The following is a 13,136-nucleotide window of genomic DNA, read 5'->3' as shown; positions in this document are numbered from 1 at the left end:
CTTGGTTTCCACTGGTTTTTATTCAGTTATACAAGGTCAGACAACACATGTTGCAAAAAAAAAAAAAGCTTCATTCAGGGCTCTGCTTCTCCATCACTAATTGGCACTGAAGCCAACGACTCAGTCAACCTGCACAGGGAAAAAAGTCACAATTAATGCGATGAAATATTGCAAATATTACAACCTGTTAAGCCCGTCTTGTTTGTGTTCAGAAAAGTGAATATCACCACTAAGCATCTGACGGTAATTCCAGCTTTTTCACTTTGAATTTCATCACAACACGCCAAGTTAGTTCGATTTAAAGTCTGCATCGAATGTCATTTACTCAAATGCTACTTACTTGTCGGTGCAGGACTTGAGAAGCAAAGGCGAAGTCCACTTTCAGTCTTCAGGAAACTAAAGAAAATAAAAAACAACTCAAATCTTCACAGCCTCTACATCAAGTGTGCACAACATTCCATTGTTTCAAAGTTCAGAAAACTGAGTCACCACTAAACATCTGTCGGTAATTCCAGCTGTTTCAGTTGTTATTTCATCACATCAAGGTTAATAAATAAATCAATAAATGAAAATAAATCTTTTAATACCTTTCGAGCCAAGACTGGTTGCTCCAAATCATACGATTTCATACAACGTTGTTCATCTGGACACGTGACCTGTTGGGAAGTCAATACTTTTGTCATGTACAATTATGATTGACAGCATGTAACAACTGTTACCATGGTGACTCAGAACCGTGATTTTAAAAAAACATCGTCAGTTATCGCATCGGACGGCACTTCCTATTCACAACTTTCATCATTGCCACGTTCATCTGAATTCAAGAGGAGAAAACGCTCACCTCTTGACTTCCATCATTTGGAAGGCAAAACCGCCAACGTCAACCAAGGAGACATTTCATGATCTGACGTCCACCTGAAAAGACGTCATATAATTTATCAATACATACGCATACAAAGTTTCGATGTCTTATTTGGAGATGACGAGAGCAAAAGCTCACCATGGTGTCACGTTTTCCATCGTCGAGTCCACGTGGTCAACATGTTTAACTTTGCCAAGCCAAATTCAACATTTGACTCGCACAATCAATAGCACTAACATTTAGAAGTCAGTGGGAGTTATTTGCTCGCATTATTTTTCTTTTTCTTTCGTCCTTCATCTTTCTTTTTAGCCGGCATGACTGGGTACCAGCACAGCTCAAGCAAGAAAGACCGATTGCGCGACAACTGTGCTTATTTAATAGCCAGGATGTCGCATGTATATGACGTCACAAGTCCCCGTATCGCAGTACAGAACGCGCCCTCATCGATGTGCTGGTTCTCGCTCCAGCCACACGGCGGCGCTGTTTACTGCCTTCCTGCAAGGAGTGAATTGATTTGATTGCGAGGGAAGTCTCCTGACTTGATTTTGTGCCGTCAGCTGCTCCGGTTTAGTTTTCTCCGCAAACATCACTTTTCATCTTCTTCCTCAGCGACCGCTAGCTTCAGCCTTCAGGTAAACTTTTTCTTTTTTTTATCATTCATTTTCTTGTGCTTTGTGTTCATTGCTGCTTACATTGCGCAACAAGATCGTCCTGAAAAATGATTTATGTCAAGTTGACTTTAGGCAATGGGAGGGGGGGGGGGTCCACAGGAAGAGGTTTAGTGGGGGTCAGGGATCACAACACTGAACCCCGAACCTCAGAATGGTCGCTCATTGTCAAACTTTGCAAATAAAAATATGTCATTTGATCTAGTATTTGAGTAAAGTGACCTGCAGTGCCCACCTGGACACCTGCGTGGACGTGCAGAAGTTTGCAGGTGGATCCACTATCACGTCATGTTGCCTCCACCCAAGAGCGACAGAATCATAACACACATGCCCAAGGTGACAAGCGCACAATGTAATAACAGCAAAACTAAAAATGGACTAACAATACAACATTTTAATAATGTTACAATGATGTAATAACAATGTGGCGTGATGATGTCAGTGTTTCAGTCCCAATGCGGCGCTGCAGACCAAAGAGGTTTTCCATCCTCTGGTGAAGGCCGCATGTCAGACGCCGAGGGAAGATACCGTCAGGTAAGGTTAAAGGTCACGAGACCTGTTAAATGCTTGTGTGTTTGGCACGTCATTTGATCATCCATGTTTTCATCTCTTGAAAGGTAAGTGGATGCCAAGACTTGTAGTTTGTGGCCCAAAAATTATTTTGTTTGGAAGATAAAATGGTGACGTTTCCGGCTTTCACGTCCATCCTGCTCTTTTGCAGCTTCAATGTCGCCAAAGTTATCGTGGTGGGCGACGTCTCGGTCGGGAAAACATGTCTGGTCAGCAGGTAAGAAGCTGTTCCACAATTCCACACTGTATGTCAGCAATACTCAATATTCAACTTTCACTTCTGTTGACCCATCACATGCAAGTACTAAAAATTGATAATGTTCCTGAAAGGTTCTCCAGAGGAGCCTTCAACAAGAACTACAAAGCCACCATCGGTGTGGATTTTGACATGGAACGTTTCCAGGTACTCGGCGTCCCCTTCAGCTTGCAGCTGTGAGTATGTCGTGTGCCATCAATGAATAGGAAGGGGCAGAGTATGGAGCCTTGAGGGACCTCTTAGAAAACTGGCACCATGCATTACAGATGGGACACGGCGGGCCAGGAACGCTTCAAGTGTATTGCCTCCACATACTACAGAGGAGCTCAAGGTCAGGGAGGCACCTTGCCGTCTTCATCTCCAAATCCAACATGTTCTTGTGTGTGTGTTGCACCCACAGCCATCATTGTGGTGTTCGACTTGAGCAAAGCAAACTCCTTAGACCACGCCAGGTGAGAGGAACTTCTGGATGTAATCAAGCGTGAACATGATTGTTGATGTAGGTGTCTTCATAATTAAGTCAACGGGAAATCAAGGAGAGGGACAAAAGCAAGGTGCCTTTAATTCTGTCCTATGACTACAGAAAACAAGTTTGTGTGCACGTGCAGGGAGTGGCTGGAGGACGCCATGAAGGAGAACGACCCATCCAGTGTTCTTCTCTTCCTCGTGGGCACCAAGAAGGACCTCAGCGTGGGTGAAGATGAAGCAACTTTTCACACAAACCATTCAGTGTACTCAAGTGATGTTTTTTTTTCTTGTCAGTCTCCAGAGCAGCTGGCTCAGGTTGAACAGGAAGCCGTCCGAATGTCGGAGGAGATCCAGGCAGAGTATTGGGCCGTGTCGGCCAAGTCAGGTGCGACGTATTGTGGTGGAAAGCGTCAACGTGACATTCAAATGATCGTATGTTGGTCGCAGGAGACGGCGTGAGAGACTTTTTCCTACGCGTGGCCTCTTTGACCTTCGAGGCTAACGTCCTGGCCGAGCTGGAGAAGAGCGCGGCGAGGGGCGGGGCCGACGTCATCAGTGAGTCGCTGTCACGACGGCTTTCTTCTCTACTTCTGTACTGACGTATTTGTCGTCAGAGATAACGAGCGGCCCGAAGAACAAACGGGGGAGGAAGGCTAACTGCTGTTGACGTGAGAGGACGACACGATGCCAGAGCGGATGCACGACGGCGAAGAGTTGGGGTTGCAATAAAACGTTGTCAAAAGTGTTTCCCACGTGTGGATTGTTGGCTTTGCGCACGCGTCATGTGCTGCGGCGTGACTAATCGGACATCTCATGACAGTCATGACATCACGCCTTCCTTCTGCTGGGCAAATAAAGGAATGATTGTTCCCAGAAGCTTCCTTTACAACTCAACTTTCAAGAGACACTCATGGGATTTTAGGATGTGCAGAAGGTGTATGCGATCGTCCTTGACCTTCAGGTCACAAGCCTCCCTCATGGCGACCCTCCGCACACGACGGCGAGCCTATGTCTTAGAAGAGTCCACCAGGGAGAAAAAAAAAAAAACCCAGTTGTCTTTATTTGTTCTATACAGAGGGTCGCTCGCCCGGTGGGTGTGGCTAAGAGCCGTCGATCACGAGCGCAGATGTTTTCTGGCCGTGGTGGGCCCTGCCCCCTTCATCCCTAACTAAAATCGAGGCAAACCAACGGGGTCAGCCCGCCTGACAGCAGGTCCATTTTGTACACGCAGAGAACACTGTGTGGGCGTGCCGTCGTGGCGCAAGACGACGACTCACGGTAGCGGATGGGGGGGGGAGCGGGGTCACAGGGTAACGCCAACGCCCGTCCGGGCGCCCTACCGGTCCATCTCGTCCAGCAGGGGCGTGGCGTCCCCGGCGATGGACATGGGGGTGCTCTCGATCATGGGGCTGGGTGAAGGTCGCGGGGTCATTCTCTGAGTCTTCTTCCGACCCTCCGCCTCTTTCTCTTTCAGCCACTGCTCGGCCATCTTGCCCCAGTCCACTGCGGCCGTGGAGCCGCCGCCGCTTCCGCTGCTGCTTGGCCTGCAGACAGAAGCAAAGAGTTACGCTAAGCGCCAACCGTACGGAAGACGTTTGTTTTCCATTGTCCCCGAGTGACTCACTTTGGCTGCTGCTGCTGAGGAGTCCGGCCCCGCGACGACGACACGGTTGAGCCCGGCGTGCCCGACCCGTGACCGTGGTGGCCGCTGTGGTGGTTGTGGTGCGTGTGTGTGGACTGGGGGGTGGAGCCCGGGTACTGTGGCGTGCCCATGTTCTGCTGGCTGGGCGTAGTGAACGAGTAGCTTGGTGTCATCAAGGGTGTGGCGATTGGCTGCTGGGGCGTGGCAAACACCTGCATAGGCGGATGGACCAAGGATGGAAACGTCAGTTGACATACACACGCACAAAGACCGGGTTGCCGCACTAACGTGATAAGCCGAGGAGCTGCCGCCTCCTCCGGTGCTGCCTCCGTATCCGTATTGGCTGGATCCCCACTGGGCCGGTGTGGAGTTGGGGTTCTGGTTCTGGCCCTGGCCAGTGACGGCGGCGATGGCGTTGAACATCTGCGAGGTCATGTTTCGCGGGAGCGAGTTAACGGCTCGCGTCAGGTCTGCGGAGAGAAAGTGCCACCGGGTTGACGACGAGTTTTTCCGAGACGCGGCGAGGAAGATTACGAGACTCACCGGCAATGTTGATGTTGGCCGGCGTGGCGTTGAGGGAGGCGGGCGTGCGTGTGCGGCTGCTGTTGCTGTTGGTGGGTGTGATGCCTTCAAGAGAACATGATCGTAAGAACTTGACGATTCAACAGTGTGTCCTCTGCTGAGAGTAAAACGCTCATCACGATACCTGGAACAGGCTCCTGGTAGTGGTCCTTGAACCAGCGGAACAAGCCGTTGACTGAGGGAAAGATCTGCGAGCGGTACCTGAAGCCATCCGGGGTGATGGTCACGTACTCCACCCTGTGGACAGGCCGAGAATGGCGTCTTAAGTGACGCTGACCAATTGAGCAATGTCTTGTCGAGATGATCACCGACCGTGGCTTTCCTCGAGGTTGGTAGCCTAGCAGGAACTTTCCAGGCAAAGCTTTACACGCAGACACAAAATACGGAATGAAGGTGGGCTTCTCCCTTTTGGTCCTGACCAGCAGCTCCTCCATTTTCTGTCAACGCAAGAGCAGCTTATGACTACGAGTTCATCAACGGTCACGTTTACACAGAGTGGCAGCCATCTTTTTTTTCCACAATGTGAAACACCGACACAACTCGCCTCCTTGCTTCCGCCGTTACAATCTTGAAAGTATTTGTGGCTCAGCAGGTCCCGAGCGAACGAGGCCATGGGTTGAATGAAGCGTGCTGTGATTTCATCCAGGTCTTCAAATTCCTGCAAGAATCCAGTCGCTCATTAGAAAAACAACCAACACAAGGCTCCACCGATGACGTCAAATTGAGATGAGATTCTCCTGATGTCAGCATACCTCACTATTGATCCAGAGCGTGTGTCCTAAGCTGAAGGCGTTCTCTTTGCCTTCTTCTCTCACATCCACGTGCTGGTAGATGCCGTCAGCCACCTGGCAAAGGTTTGAAGAGAGGTTTGAGAGTGTTCGAGCGTCTCCTACGCCTTCTTCTTACCTTCCAGGTGACAGTGAGGTGGTTCTCTCCCTTGCTGCTGGGCCTGATGATCAGGTCTCCCTGGTCCAGGGACTCCATCATCTTCTCGGCCTGGTTGAAGCTGATGTTGTGAAAGTTGGGGTGAGCGATGACCCGCTTGATGTACGCTGCAGAGAGGAAGCCGGAGAGTTAGTTCAGCTCAGACGGGCGACACCAAAGATCTCTTCTGCCAACTGACGCGTGCGCTGCTGTTTCTTCTTCAGCTCCTCCTCCAGCTTGAGATCTTCAGATTCGGCGTCAAAGTCGTAGTAGGTGTCTTTGGGAAGCTTCCACTCGTTGGCCTTGTCCGAGAGGTCGGAGGTGCGACACGTGAGGTCCACGCTGAACTTCTCGATGTCGATCTTCATGATGCGACAGTGAACCGTCATGCCCACCTGAAGGAGGAGCCGCGATTGTGAGCGCTGACGCAAAAAAGCAGGCGGAAACAAACATCTTACCTTCACTCTCTCCTCGGGGTGTTTCACCACTTTGTCGCTCAGGAACTTGGTGGGAATGAATCCCTGCACGCCGTTGTCCAGTCTAGACCGCACCCCGATGGCCTGCCCGGGACAGGAGCCGCTATCGAAGTGGTTCCACACCTGCAGATACACACACGGTGAGATCAGAGAACAAGCAAGTGGTTTTCCGACAAGTCAGGGGAAGAGACGCCCGATAGTACCTCGCTGAGCTCGGGGAAGTTGTCTTGCTGGCAGAAGGGACACTGCCACAGGCCGGTGGCGTCATTACGGATGGCCTGATCATAGCTCTCCCCCTGGGGGCGCCGGTGAGCAATGCCAGTCACTATGCTGGTGATCAGCTTACCTGGAGCGCAAAGCATGATATCAGGAGAAACATCACCGAATGACACTCATTTCACATGTGGTGTGGCGTCTGGTGTAAGCAATTTGATTATCTCACCAATATAGAAGGTCTCTGGTGTCTCCTTGGTGAGGAGGTTGAAGACCTCCTCCGTGTTGGGGACTCTGTAGGGGACCCGCAGGTCTTTGTACCTGCAGCTCAGCTCAGCTCTGATGTCATACAGCGTGATGCCCTTATTGCCGTAACCCTGTCTCTCCAGCTCCTCGGCAAAGGCGTCCAGGTCGAGATCTTTGAGTCTTTCGGGGTTCTCCAAGATCTCTTCCAGGGCGCCGGCCGGGTTGGCGTCCTCGGCGGACTCGTCGTACTCCAGCGCATCCACGGCCATCTTGCGAGCCCACTCGTACGTCTCGGGGTGGACGCGAGAGCCATCCAGGACCTCGATGTAGGAATCGGTGCTGCAGAAGTAAACGGAGATGAGTCGCGCAGAAGAATAGGCGGCGTGACGACTGGGATCACACGCGGACCTGTCTCCGAGCGACGCCGTGTCGATCTTGATGAAACCTGCACAGTTGATGAAGACCTTTGGCCCCATGTGACACATTGTGACCAGTTGGGTTCTGTTCTCCAGACGCGTGTTGTTCTGCTTCAGAATCTGCTCAGAGGAACAGGACGCTGGTCAGGACTCAGAGCGGAGGGCCAGAGAAGCCCCAGTAGACCCACACCGACCTTGATCAAGTGCGAGCCCTTCCTCGGGCCCAGACCGCACACGTACTGGACCAAACTTTGAGTGTGAGGGTGAGCGATAGCCCGGTTCACATCCACGCCCACCTCGTTGACCCGATTGATGAACTCGCAATAGAGAGCAGAGAGCAGGTCCTCCTTTACCACGTGTTCCTGAAATCCAAGCGGACTTTTTAACGAACGTTGTCGATTGTTGCCGTATGATATATTTTGTGCGGCATCACGGGACCTCCCAGCGGACGGAACCCCCACCTCACCTGCAGGGGATGCAACTTGAGGCAGATGATGTCTTCATCAGAGCTGCAAACCTGTGCGTACTCCACCAGAGGATCTTGAATCTTCCTGGCAATGGACACAGCCTGGCGCAGCAATGGTGGGTAATCCCGAAAGTCCGTCTGCGTGGGACCGCAGGGGGCGTGTCAAACGGGAACCCAAATTGCCGCCAAGGCCCGGGCGGGACGGCTCACCTCGGACTTTTTGCTGTTCATGTAGAGCGTGCCCAGCTCGTTGTCGACCAGCTCCACGCCGACGGAGGGCAGCGACGACTCCTGCTCCAGCTCGCTGATGGTCCTCTTGATGTCCTCTATGATCATCTGAGCGTCCCTGCATGCATCACATGGTCACAAAAAGGTCCTCGTTGAAATGCAGACCACCACTTTTGGGAACTAAGAAAGAGAGAGAAGTCCTACCGGTTTTCACCAGCCACGGCGACCACGTGAGGCTTCTTGCTGGACAGAAACCTCTTGAGGCTCTCAATGTCGTTGGCCTGAAGTTGACGACACCAGTGAGCGACGCTCAAACGCACACGTTGAGCACACGAGACTTGCTGTATGCACGCACCTTCTTCTCACGCTCGTCCTCCCTGAAGGCGTTCCTCCTCTTCATGAAGTAGGGCAGGCGCAGAAAGTCCGCCACCTCGCCTTCGCCATTGATCAGCGCGCAGAAGACGGGCGTGTCTCTGTCAAAGGGGAAACGCGTCACTGCAGCGAGAACATCCATCCATCCATCCTCCAGAGTTGACTGTACGTCGGGGTCACCGTGTACCTGCTGGGTGCGTAGGCCACTCCCAGCACCCTGATGCCTTTGCCCTGACTCTCGTCCATCAGGTCGTCATCTTCCTCCAACTGCTGGTCTGGCCTGTAAGGAGACACCTTCAACCAGTTGTACAGTCGACGGCAGCACGACTGCGGAAAGAAAAATACGAAGTCATTCGATTTGTACAGCACATCGTGGATTGAGATCATTCGAATAACGTCAGCGTACCCGTACGATGCTCTCTTTGGCTTCAGCGAGGAGCTTGCTCTTAAGCTCTTTGGCCATCTGAGGGTAGAGGAACTGGTTGAGGGATCTCTCGATGGCCAAGGTGCGCTGCCGGTTCCACTCCTGCACTTGATGGCTGAACTCGTCTCGGTAGTAGAACTGCTTGATCTCGTCAAAGTAGGTCTGGTCTCCTGCGTACCTGTGAAGGGAGCGCGACGGAGCCGGTCAGACGAGCTCGCCGTCTTGGCGTCTTTCTTTTTCTTACCCTTTGACTCCAACGAGGTCGATGCAGATGTCAATGGAGAGCAGGCCCTCGGTCTCAGCCAAGCACATTTTCAGGAACTGATCCCCGCTGAGCTCCTTCACCGCCTTGTTCTTCAGGTACTTGAAGGAGTAGGCAAAGTGGGCCTCGTCCACATCCTGCGTGGGCGGATATCAAAAGACGTTAAAACCGTACATGAGAGTGTGCGTGTGTGAGCGCGTGTGACCTTTTTGCCCTTCTTGGTGGGCTTGATGTTGATCTTGGCTCTCTCTTGGAAGGTCTGGCGCAGCACGTGTCGGACCAAAGGCTCGCGGGCGATCTGCATGGCCACCATGTAGCGGGTGCCCTCCAGGACGGCCTCCGGGCCGGGGAACTGGCTGCACACGTAGTCTTTGGCCAGCTCCATGGGCTCGGCGGGGAACTGCTCCGTCTCGTGCCGCTGGTAGCTGTCTCGCAGATTCTCGCCAAACTGCTCAGGCGTCAGGCCGAACTTTTTGGCCAGGCCGTCTGCAATCCAGGAGGAAAGACCTTGAAGCCCGGCACGAGGGGGAAACCATCTCAAAGGAAACCAGAAAAGTAGACGCACCGAGGCCCACGCTTTGGCAGATGCTGTACATGTCCCTGCGAGACGCCAGCTTGAGATCTGGACCCTTCTGCTCCTCCTCTTCTTCTACCTCCACTTCCTCCTCCTCACCTTCAAAAGGAGCTTACAAATCAAGTCTCGGCTGACCTCCCTGTAAAAACGTCTCACCTACCGTCTTCTGTGACTTGATTGATCTTGCGGAGCCTCTTCTTGCTGGCCTTGGCGGCGTTCTGCATCTTGGGAATATCTCGGCCGTAGTAGAGCAGGAAGTGGTTGTACACGTCACCGAGCTCTTCCAGCGTCTGGACGTCCTTCAGTCTGCGGCAACAACGACACACATGTGCTTACAGACCAAGAAGACAGCAGGATGCAATCGCACACACCTCTCCATGTCGGCCGTGTCCAGCGGGCGTATCCCGTCAGCCAAAGGTTTGTCGGGGTCGGCAGAGATCTGCTCAAACTGATAGGACTGCATCTTTTGAAAGAGTCGCGAAAGGTTCTGCTTGCGGGTCTTCAACTGAGTCCACTGGTGGAGGGAAAACATGCCCATGACTCCAAGGTGGCGGCCATAGAAGATGCGGAGGTGATTTGAAGAGTCCAACTAGGTTACCTTTTCATCCCACTGCCACACCTTCCACAGGTCATTGATGTTCAGCTCTGGTTCCACATACTCCTTTCTGTAGAATGCAATAAATGGAACCTGCAAAAAAAAAAAAAAACGAGAAATTATTTCAAGTAGTGTCTGTTGTGTTAACCGCGTCAACACGTGTCTTCCTCAGCTTCTCGGAACAAACCTCAAATTGCTGATTCCTCATGAAGTTGAGCGCCTCTTTGATTTTGGCGATGGTACTGGGGCCTTGGCGGCTGAAGTTGGTGGACGTCCCTCGCTCCAAATAATCGGCGCTCTCCTGTTGTCAGACGAGCGTGTGGGTCAACCACACAAGACCGCTGGCGGCTTTCGGGGGAAGAGCGTCACAAACCTGAATGGAAATGGTGAGCGTGGAGAAGCCGTGTCTGAAGATCCACTCCGCTTCCTCCTCCAGCTCCTCGTCCTCAGCCGGTTTGACGGCGATCGATCGCAGCTGCCACGTAAACGAGATCGTCCAAGGACACGTTAGCGCTGATTGTAATCGTTATTGCTTATTTTTCGAAACGCCCCATAAGAGCAAAACCAAATGCATCGTCCACCTGGAACCTCTCGGGCATGTCGGTGGTGCGGATCTCGTTGTCCTGGTCGGTCATGTGACTGCTCTCCAGCTCACTGGGCTCGTAGAGCTCAAAGATGCTCTTTCGGCCCTGCCGCCTCTTAGTCTGCTTCTTGGGCCGGTCCCAGCCCTCTTCATCCTGGTCCTCCTCCTCCTCCTCCCCCTGGTCATACGCGTCGACGTCAAATTCAGCAAAGTCAAAGTCGCCTCCGAAGATCTCCTGCGCCTCCTGGAGGGCACTGTAGGAAGACGAAGAGCGGTAATTCAGCGAGATGAAGTGGACTCGTTTGGAAAGAACTTAAGTTTGTTCCGGGGATTAACGTGTCGCCACAAAACACTCACGCATCAGTGTAGCCGGAGAATTTCTTGCCCCGTTTTTTGGTGATCGGCTGTCCATCATCATCCACGATAAAGTCGCCAATATCTGCAGAATTCAAGAGACAAAACAATGTCTGGATTTCTGGCCGCAAGAAATAATATTATATTCTCTTGGGTTGCTGATCCATTTTGGCCACAACAGGACCTGATTGGTCATTCATGCTTTACCCGACTCCTCGTCTTCTTCTTCCTCGTCATCGCCTGCCTGCTGGAGAGGCTCGTGGACGGCCTCGCCCTCCTCCTGCTCGCTGTCTCCATCGCCGTGAAAGATCTCGTCGGCGATCAGGTCCTTCTCATCGTCGTCGTCGTCATCGTCCAGCGTTTTTACACGGTCGTATTTCTTCTTCTGAGGTGTACAAACGGCAGCGAGTTGAGTCTTGTGGCAGCGAGAAACCGAGCGAGGACAAAAAGACGCTAACCCTCCTCTTGACTTTCACACCCAAGTTTTCCTCAATGAGGTCCAGATCGTCCTCGTCCAGGTCGTTGTAATCTGGCAAAAGAAAAAGTGGCAGAAGACACTTAACCGCTTTATCCAGTTACCGTTTTAATAATGACAACATCTTAATGTTATTTTTTCTTTTCTCAAAACCTTTCCCGAAGTATAACAAACTCACTTCGCTTCTTGCGGCGATGCCGGACTTCCTCCTCCGAGTCGCTATCACCTCCACTTGCACTCTTTTGACCTCCCGTGTCCTCCTCTTCATCTCCATCATCGATGAGCCCACGCAAGTTGCCTCGCTCGTCCTGGTCCTCAGTGTTCTCTTCTTCCTCCTCGTCTGTGGGGAAATGTCATATGAGTGTTCCGAACACACAAGCCCAACATTGGACGTGTCTCACCATCATCCTCCATGAACCTCTGCGTCTTCTTGGGCTTTAACTCTTTCTCTTCAAACTCCTCCTCGGACTCCTCGGCCTCACTCTCGATGAAGTCCGACATAACTGCTGCCCCTGTCACACATTACGTAATTTAAAATTTGACCACAGGGTGTTGAATCTCGTTTTACTGTATAAAGCAGAATGATTATTCTACTGGAAGATACAAGGCTGAAAAAAATACGATTTGAGAGGAAAACCAGAAACTTTCATAATTATAAATAATTACAGTACAATACCGGCCTCGAACCAGAGACGCGAAGGAATTAGGCCACAAACTGGCACACTCACCGACGCAGAATTTGCACCCGCAGTTCTCGCACGATTCACGGAAAAGTAAAAATCGGGGGTGAGTTGACGGTCACGGCAAAAATAACCACGACTATTCAAAACGAGAAGCGGCACGCGATGTTGATGTCGCAATGCGGAAAACATCAACAACACGTCACGCGAGCATGTTCTCATCCCTAGGACAAAATCACGAGTGGATTTCTTGACATTATTAGAAGAGTAGTTTGGTTTTGATGAAATATTTAAGATGTTTGTACGAAGCGACTAAGAAAGCATAATCTTGTTTAGTAGTGCAGCCGCTGGTTAGCGCGTGCTAAAAAAATGAGCAGCTAACCAATTAAGTATGTGTTAGACTCGCTCAGGTCCCCAATTCAGGTTGGAACTCAGAATGTTATGTTTAGATACGTGAGAATAAAAAAAAAACATAGACGTAGAAAGGAGGCCTCCAGTGCGAGTGAAATACCGAACGCGCTTAGTTAGCATTAGCATGAGCTCCAAGCGCAACATCCGCGCCAACGTCGAGGTCTCGTTGGCTAGCTTCACAACGCCTACAACGAGCGTGCAACCAAGACTTACGCGTCCGTCTCGCTGCCGTGACAAGCTCGGTAAAAGAGGACAAAACCTGCTCGATGGGTTTTTGTGTGCGCTTGGGAGAAAAATGGCGGACAGCGTGTTGACTTCCGGAAAGCCGGAAATGAAATATTAGGTCTTTTCAACCGGACGCTACCGCCTCCTGGTGGTTCATCCACACA

At 51.6% G+C, this 13,136-nt stretch overlaps 2 protein-coding genes, 1 long non-coding RNA gene and 3 other non-coding genes across 10 annotated transcripts; 1 reads left to right on the top strand and 5 right to left on the bottom strand.

Annotated features, from left to right (window-relative positions):
- Position 1: 1 nt before the first annotated feature.
- Positions 2-1,216, bottom strand: LOC148386451 (uncharacterized). Its single transcript, XR_015863217.1, has 5 exons — positions 1,001-1,216; positions 842-915; positions 588-656; positions 341-396; positions 2-129 (listed from the first exon to the last, which is right to left on the bottom strand). It is a non-coding gene; the product is annotated as an uncharacterized LOC148386451 (long non-coding RNA).
- LOC148386454 (small nucleolar RNA SNORD65) lies at positions 207-279 on the bottom strand. The gene has a single exon (XR_015863279.1). It is a non-coding gene; the product is annotated as a small nucleolar RNA SNORD65 (small nucleolar RNA).
- LOC148386453 (small nucleolar RNA SNORD65) lies at positions 471-541 on the bottom strand. Its single transcript, XR_015863278.1, has one exon. It is a non-coding gene; the product is annotated as a small nucleolar RNA SNORD65 (small nucleolar RNA).
- LOC148386452 (small nucleolar RNA SNORD49) lies at positions 727-806 on the bottom strand. Its single transcript, XR_015863277.1, has one exon. It is a non-coding gene; the product is annotated as a small nucleolar RNA SNORD49 (small nucleolar RNA).
- On the top strand, positions 876-3,571 carry LOC148386450 (ras-related protein Rab-34-like). Of its 4 annotated transcripts, XM_088399312.1 has the most exons (11): positions 888-1,494; positions 1,736-1,866; positions 1,973-2,064; positions 2,252-2,317; positions 2,431-2,532; positions 2,623-2,687; positions 2,757-2,808; positions 2,965-3,046; positions 3,119-3,209; positions 3,272-3,379; positions 3,439-3,571. In XM_088399312.1, exons 2-11 carry the CDS (start codon positions 1,819-1,821, stop codon positions 3,489-3,491), a joined length of 759 nt encoding a protein of 252 aa, XP_088255438.1. In that variant the 5' UTR covers positions 888-1,494; positions 1,736-1,818; the 3' UTR covers positions 3,492-3,571. The 4 variants fall into 4 exon arrangements, with proteins under 4 accessions (XP_088255435.1, XP_088255436.1, XP_088255437.1 ...); XM_088399310.1 differs by having other exon boundaries at positions 881-1,494; positions 2,965-3,209; XM_088399311.1 differs by having other exon boundaries at positions 881-1,494; positions 2,623-2,808.
- supt6h (SPT6 homolog, histone chaperone and transcription elongation factor) lies at positions 2,888-13,117 on the bottom strand. Of its 2 annotated transcripts, none has more exons than XM_088399283.1 (36): positions 12,961-13,117; positions 12,058-12,168; positions 11,835-11,996; positions 11,640-11,710; positions 11,389-11,566; positions 11,185-11,266; positions 10,826-11,081; positions 10,618-10,719; positions 10,432-10,545; positions 10,248-10,337; positions 10,021-10,163; positions 9,810-9,955; positions 9,641-9,748; positions 9,281-9,561; positions 9,058-9,212; positions 8,796-8,991; positions 8,577-8,716; positions 8,373-8,490; positions 8,222-8,298; positions 8,000-8,135; positions 7,790-7,927; positions 7,518-7,685; positions 7,316-7,443; positions 6,891-7,246; positions 6,652-6,794; positions 6,431-6,571; positions 6,172-6,367; positions 5,955-6,100; positions 5,801-5,893; positions 5,593-5,706; positions 5,361-5,485; positions 5,173-5,285; positions 5,010-5,093; positions 4,755-4,936; positions 4,449-4,678; positions 2,888-4,368 (listed from the first exon to the last, which is right to left on the bottom strand). In XM_088399283.1, exons 2-36 carry the CDS (start codon positions 12,155-12,157, stop codon positions 4,161-4,163), a joined length of 5,220 nt encoding a protein of 1,739 aa, XP_088255409.1. In that variant the 5' UTR covers positions 12,158-12,168; positions 12,961-13,117; the 3' UTR covers positions 2,888-4,160. The 2 variants fall into 2 exon arrangements, with proteins under 2 accessions (XP_088255409.1, XP_088255410.1); XM_088399284.1 differs by lacking the exon at positions 12,961-13,117 and adding an exon at positions 12,385-12,864.
- Between the last annotated feature and the right edge of the window lie 19 nt (positions 13,118-13,136).

The sequence above is a fragment of the Syngnathus floridae genome, chromosome 15 (genome assembly GCF_059516105.1).
Source record: "Syngnathus floridae isolate MCC-2025c chromosome 15, RoL_Sflo_1.0, whole genome shotgun sequence".
NCBI lineage: Eukaryota > Metazoa > Chordata > Actinopteri > Syngnathiformes > Syngnathidae > Syngnathus > Syngnathus floridae.
The sequence above is the reverse complement of the archived record's forward strand: the minus strand, read 5'-3'. Positions and strand labels throughout refer to the sequence as shown.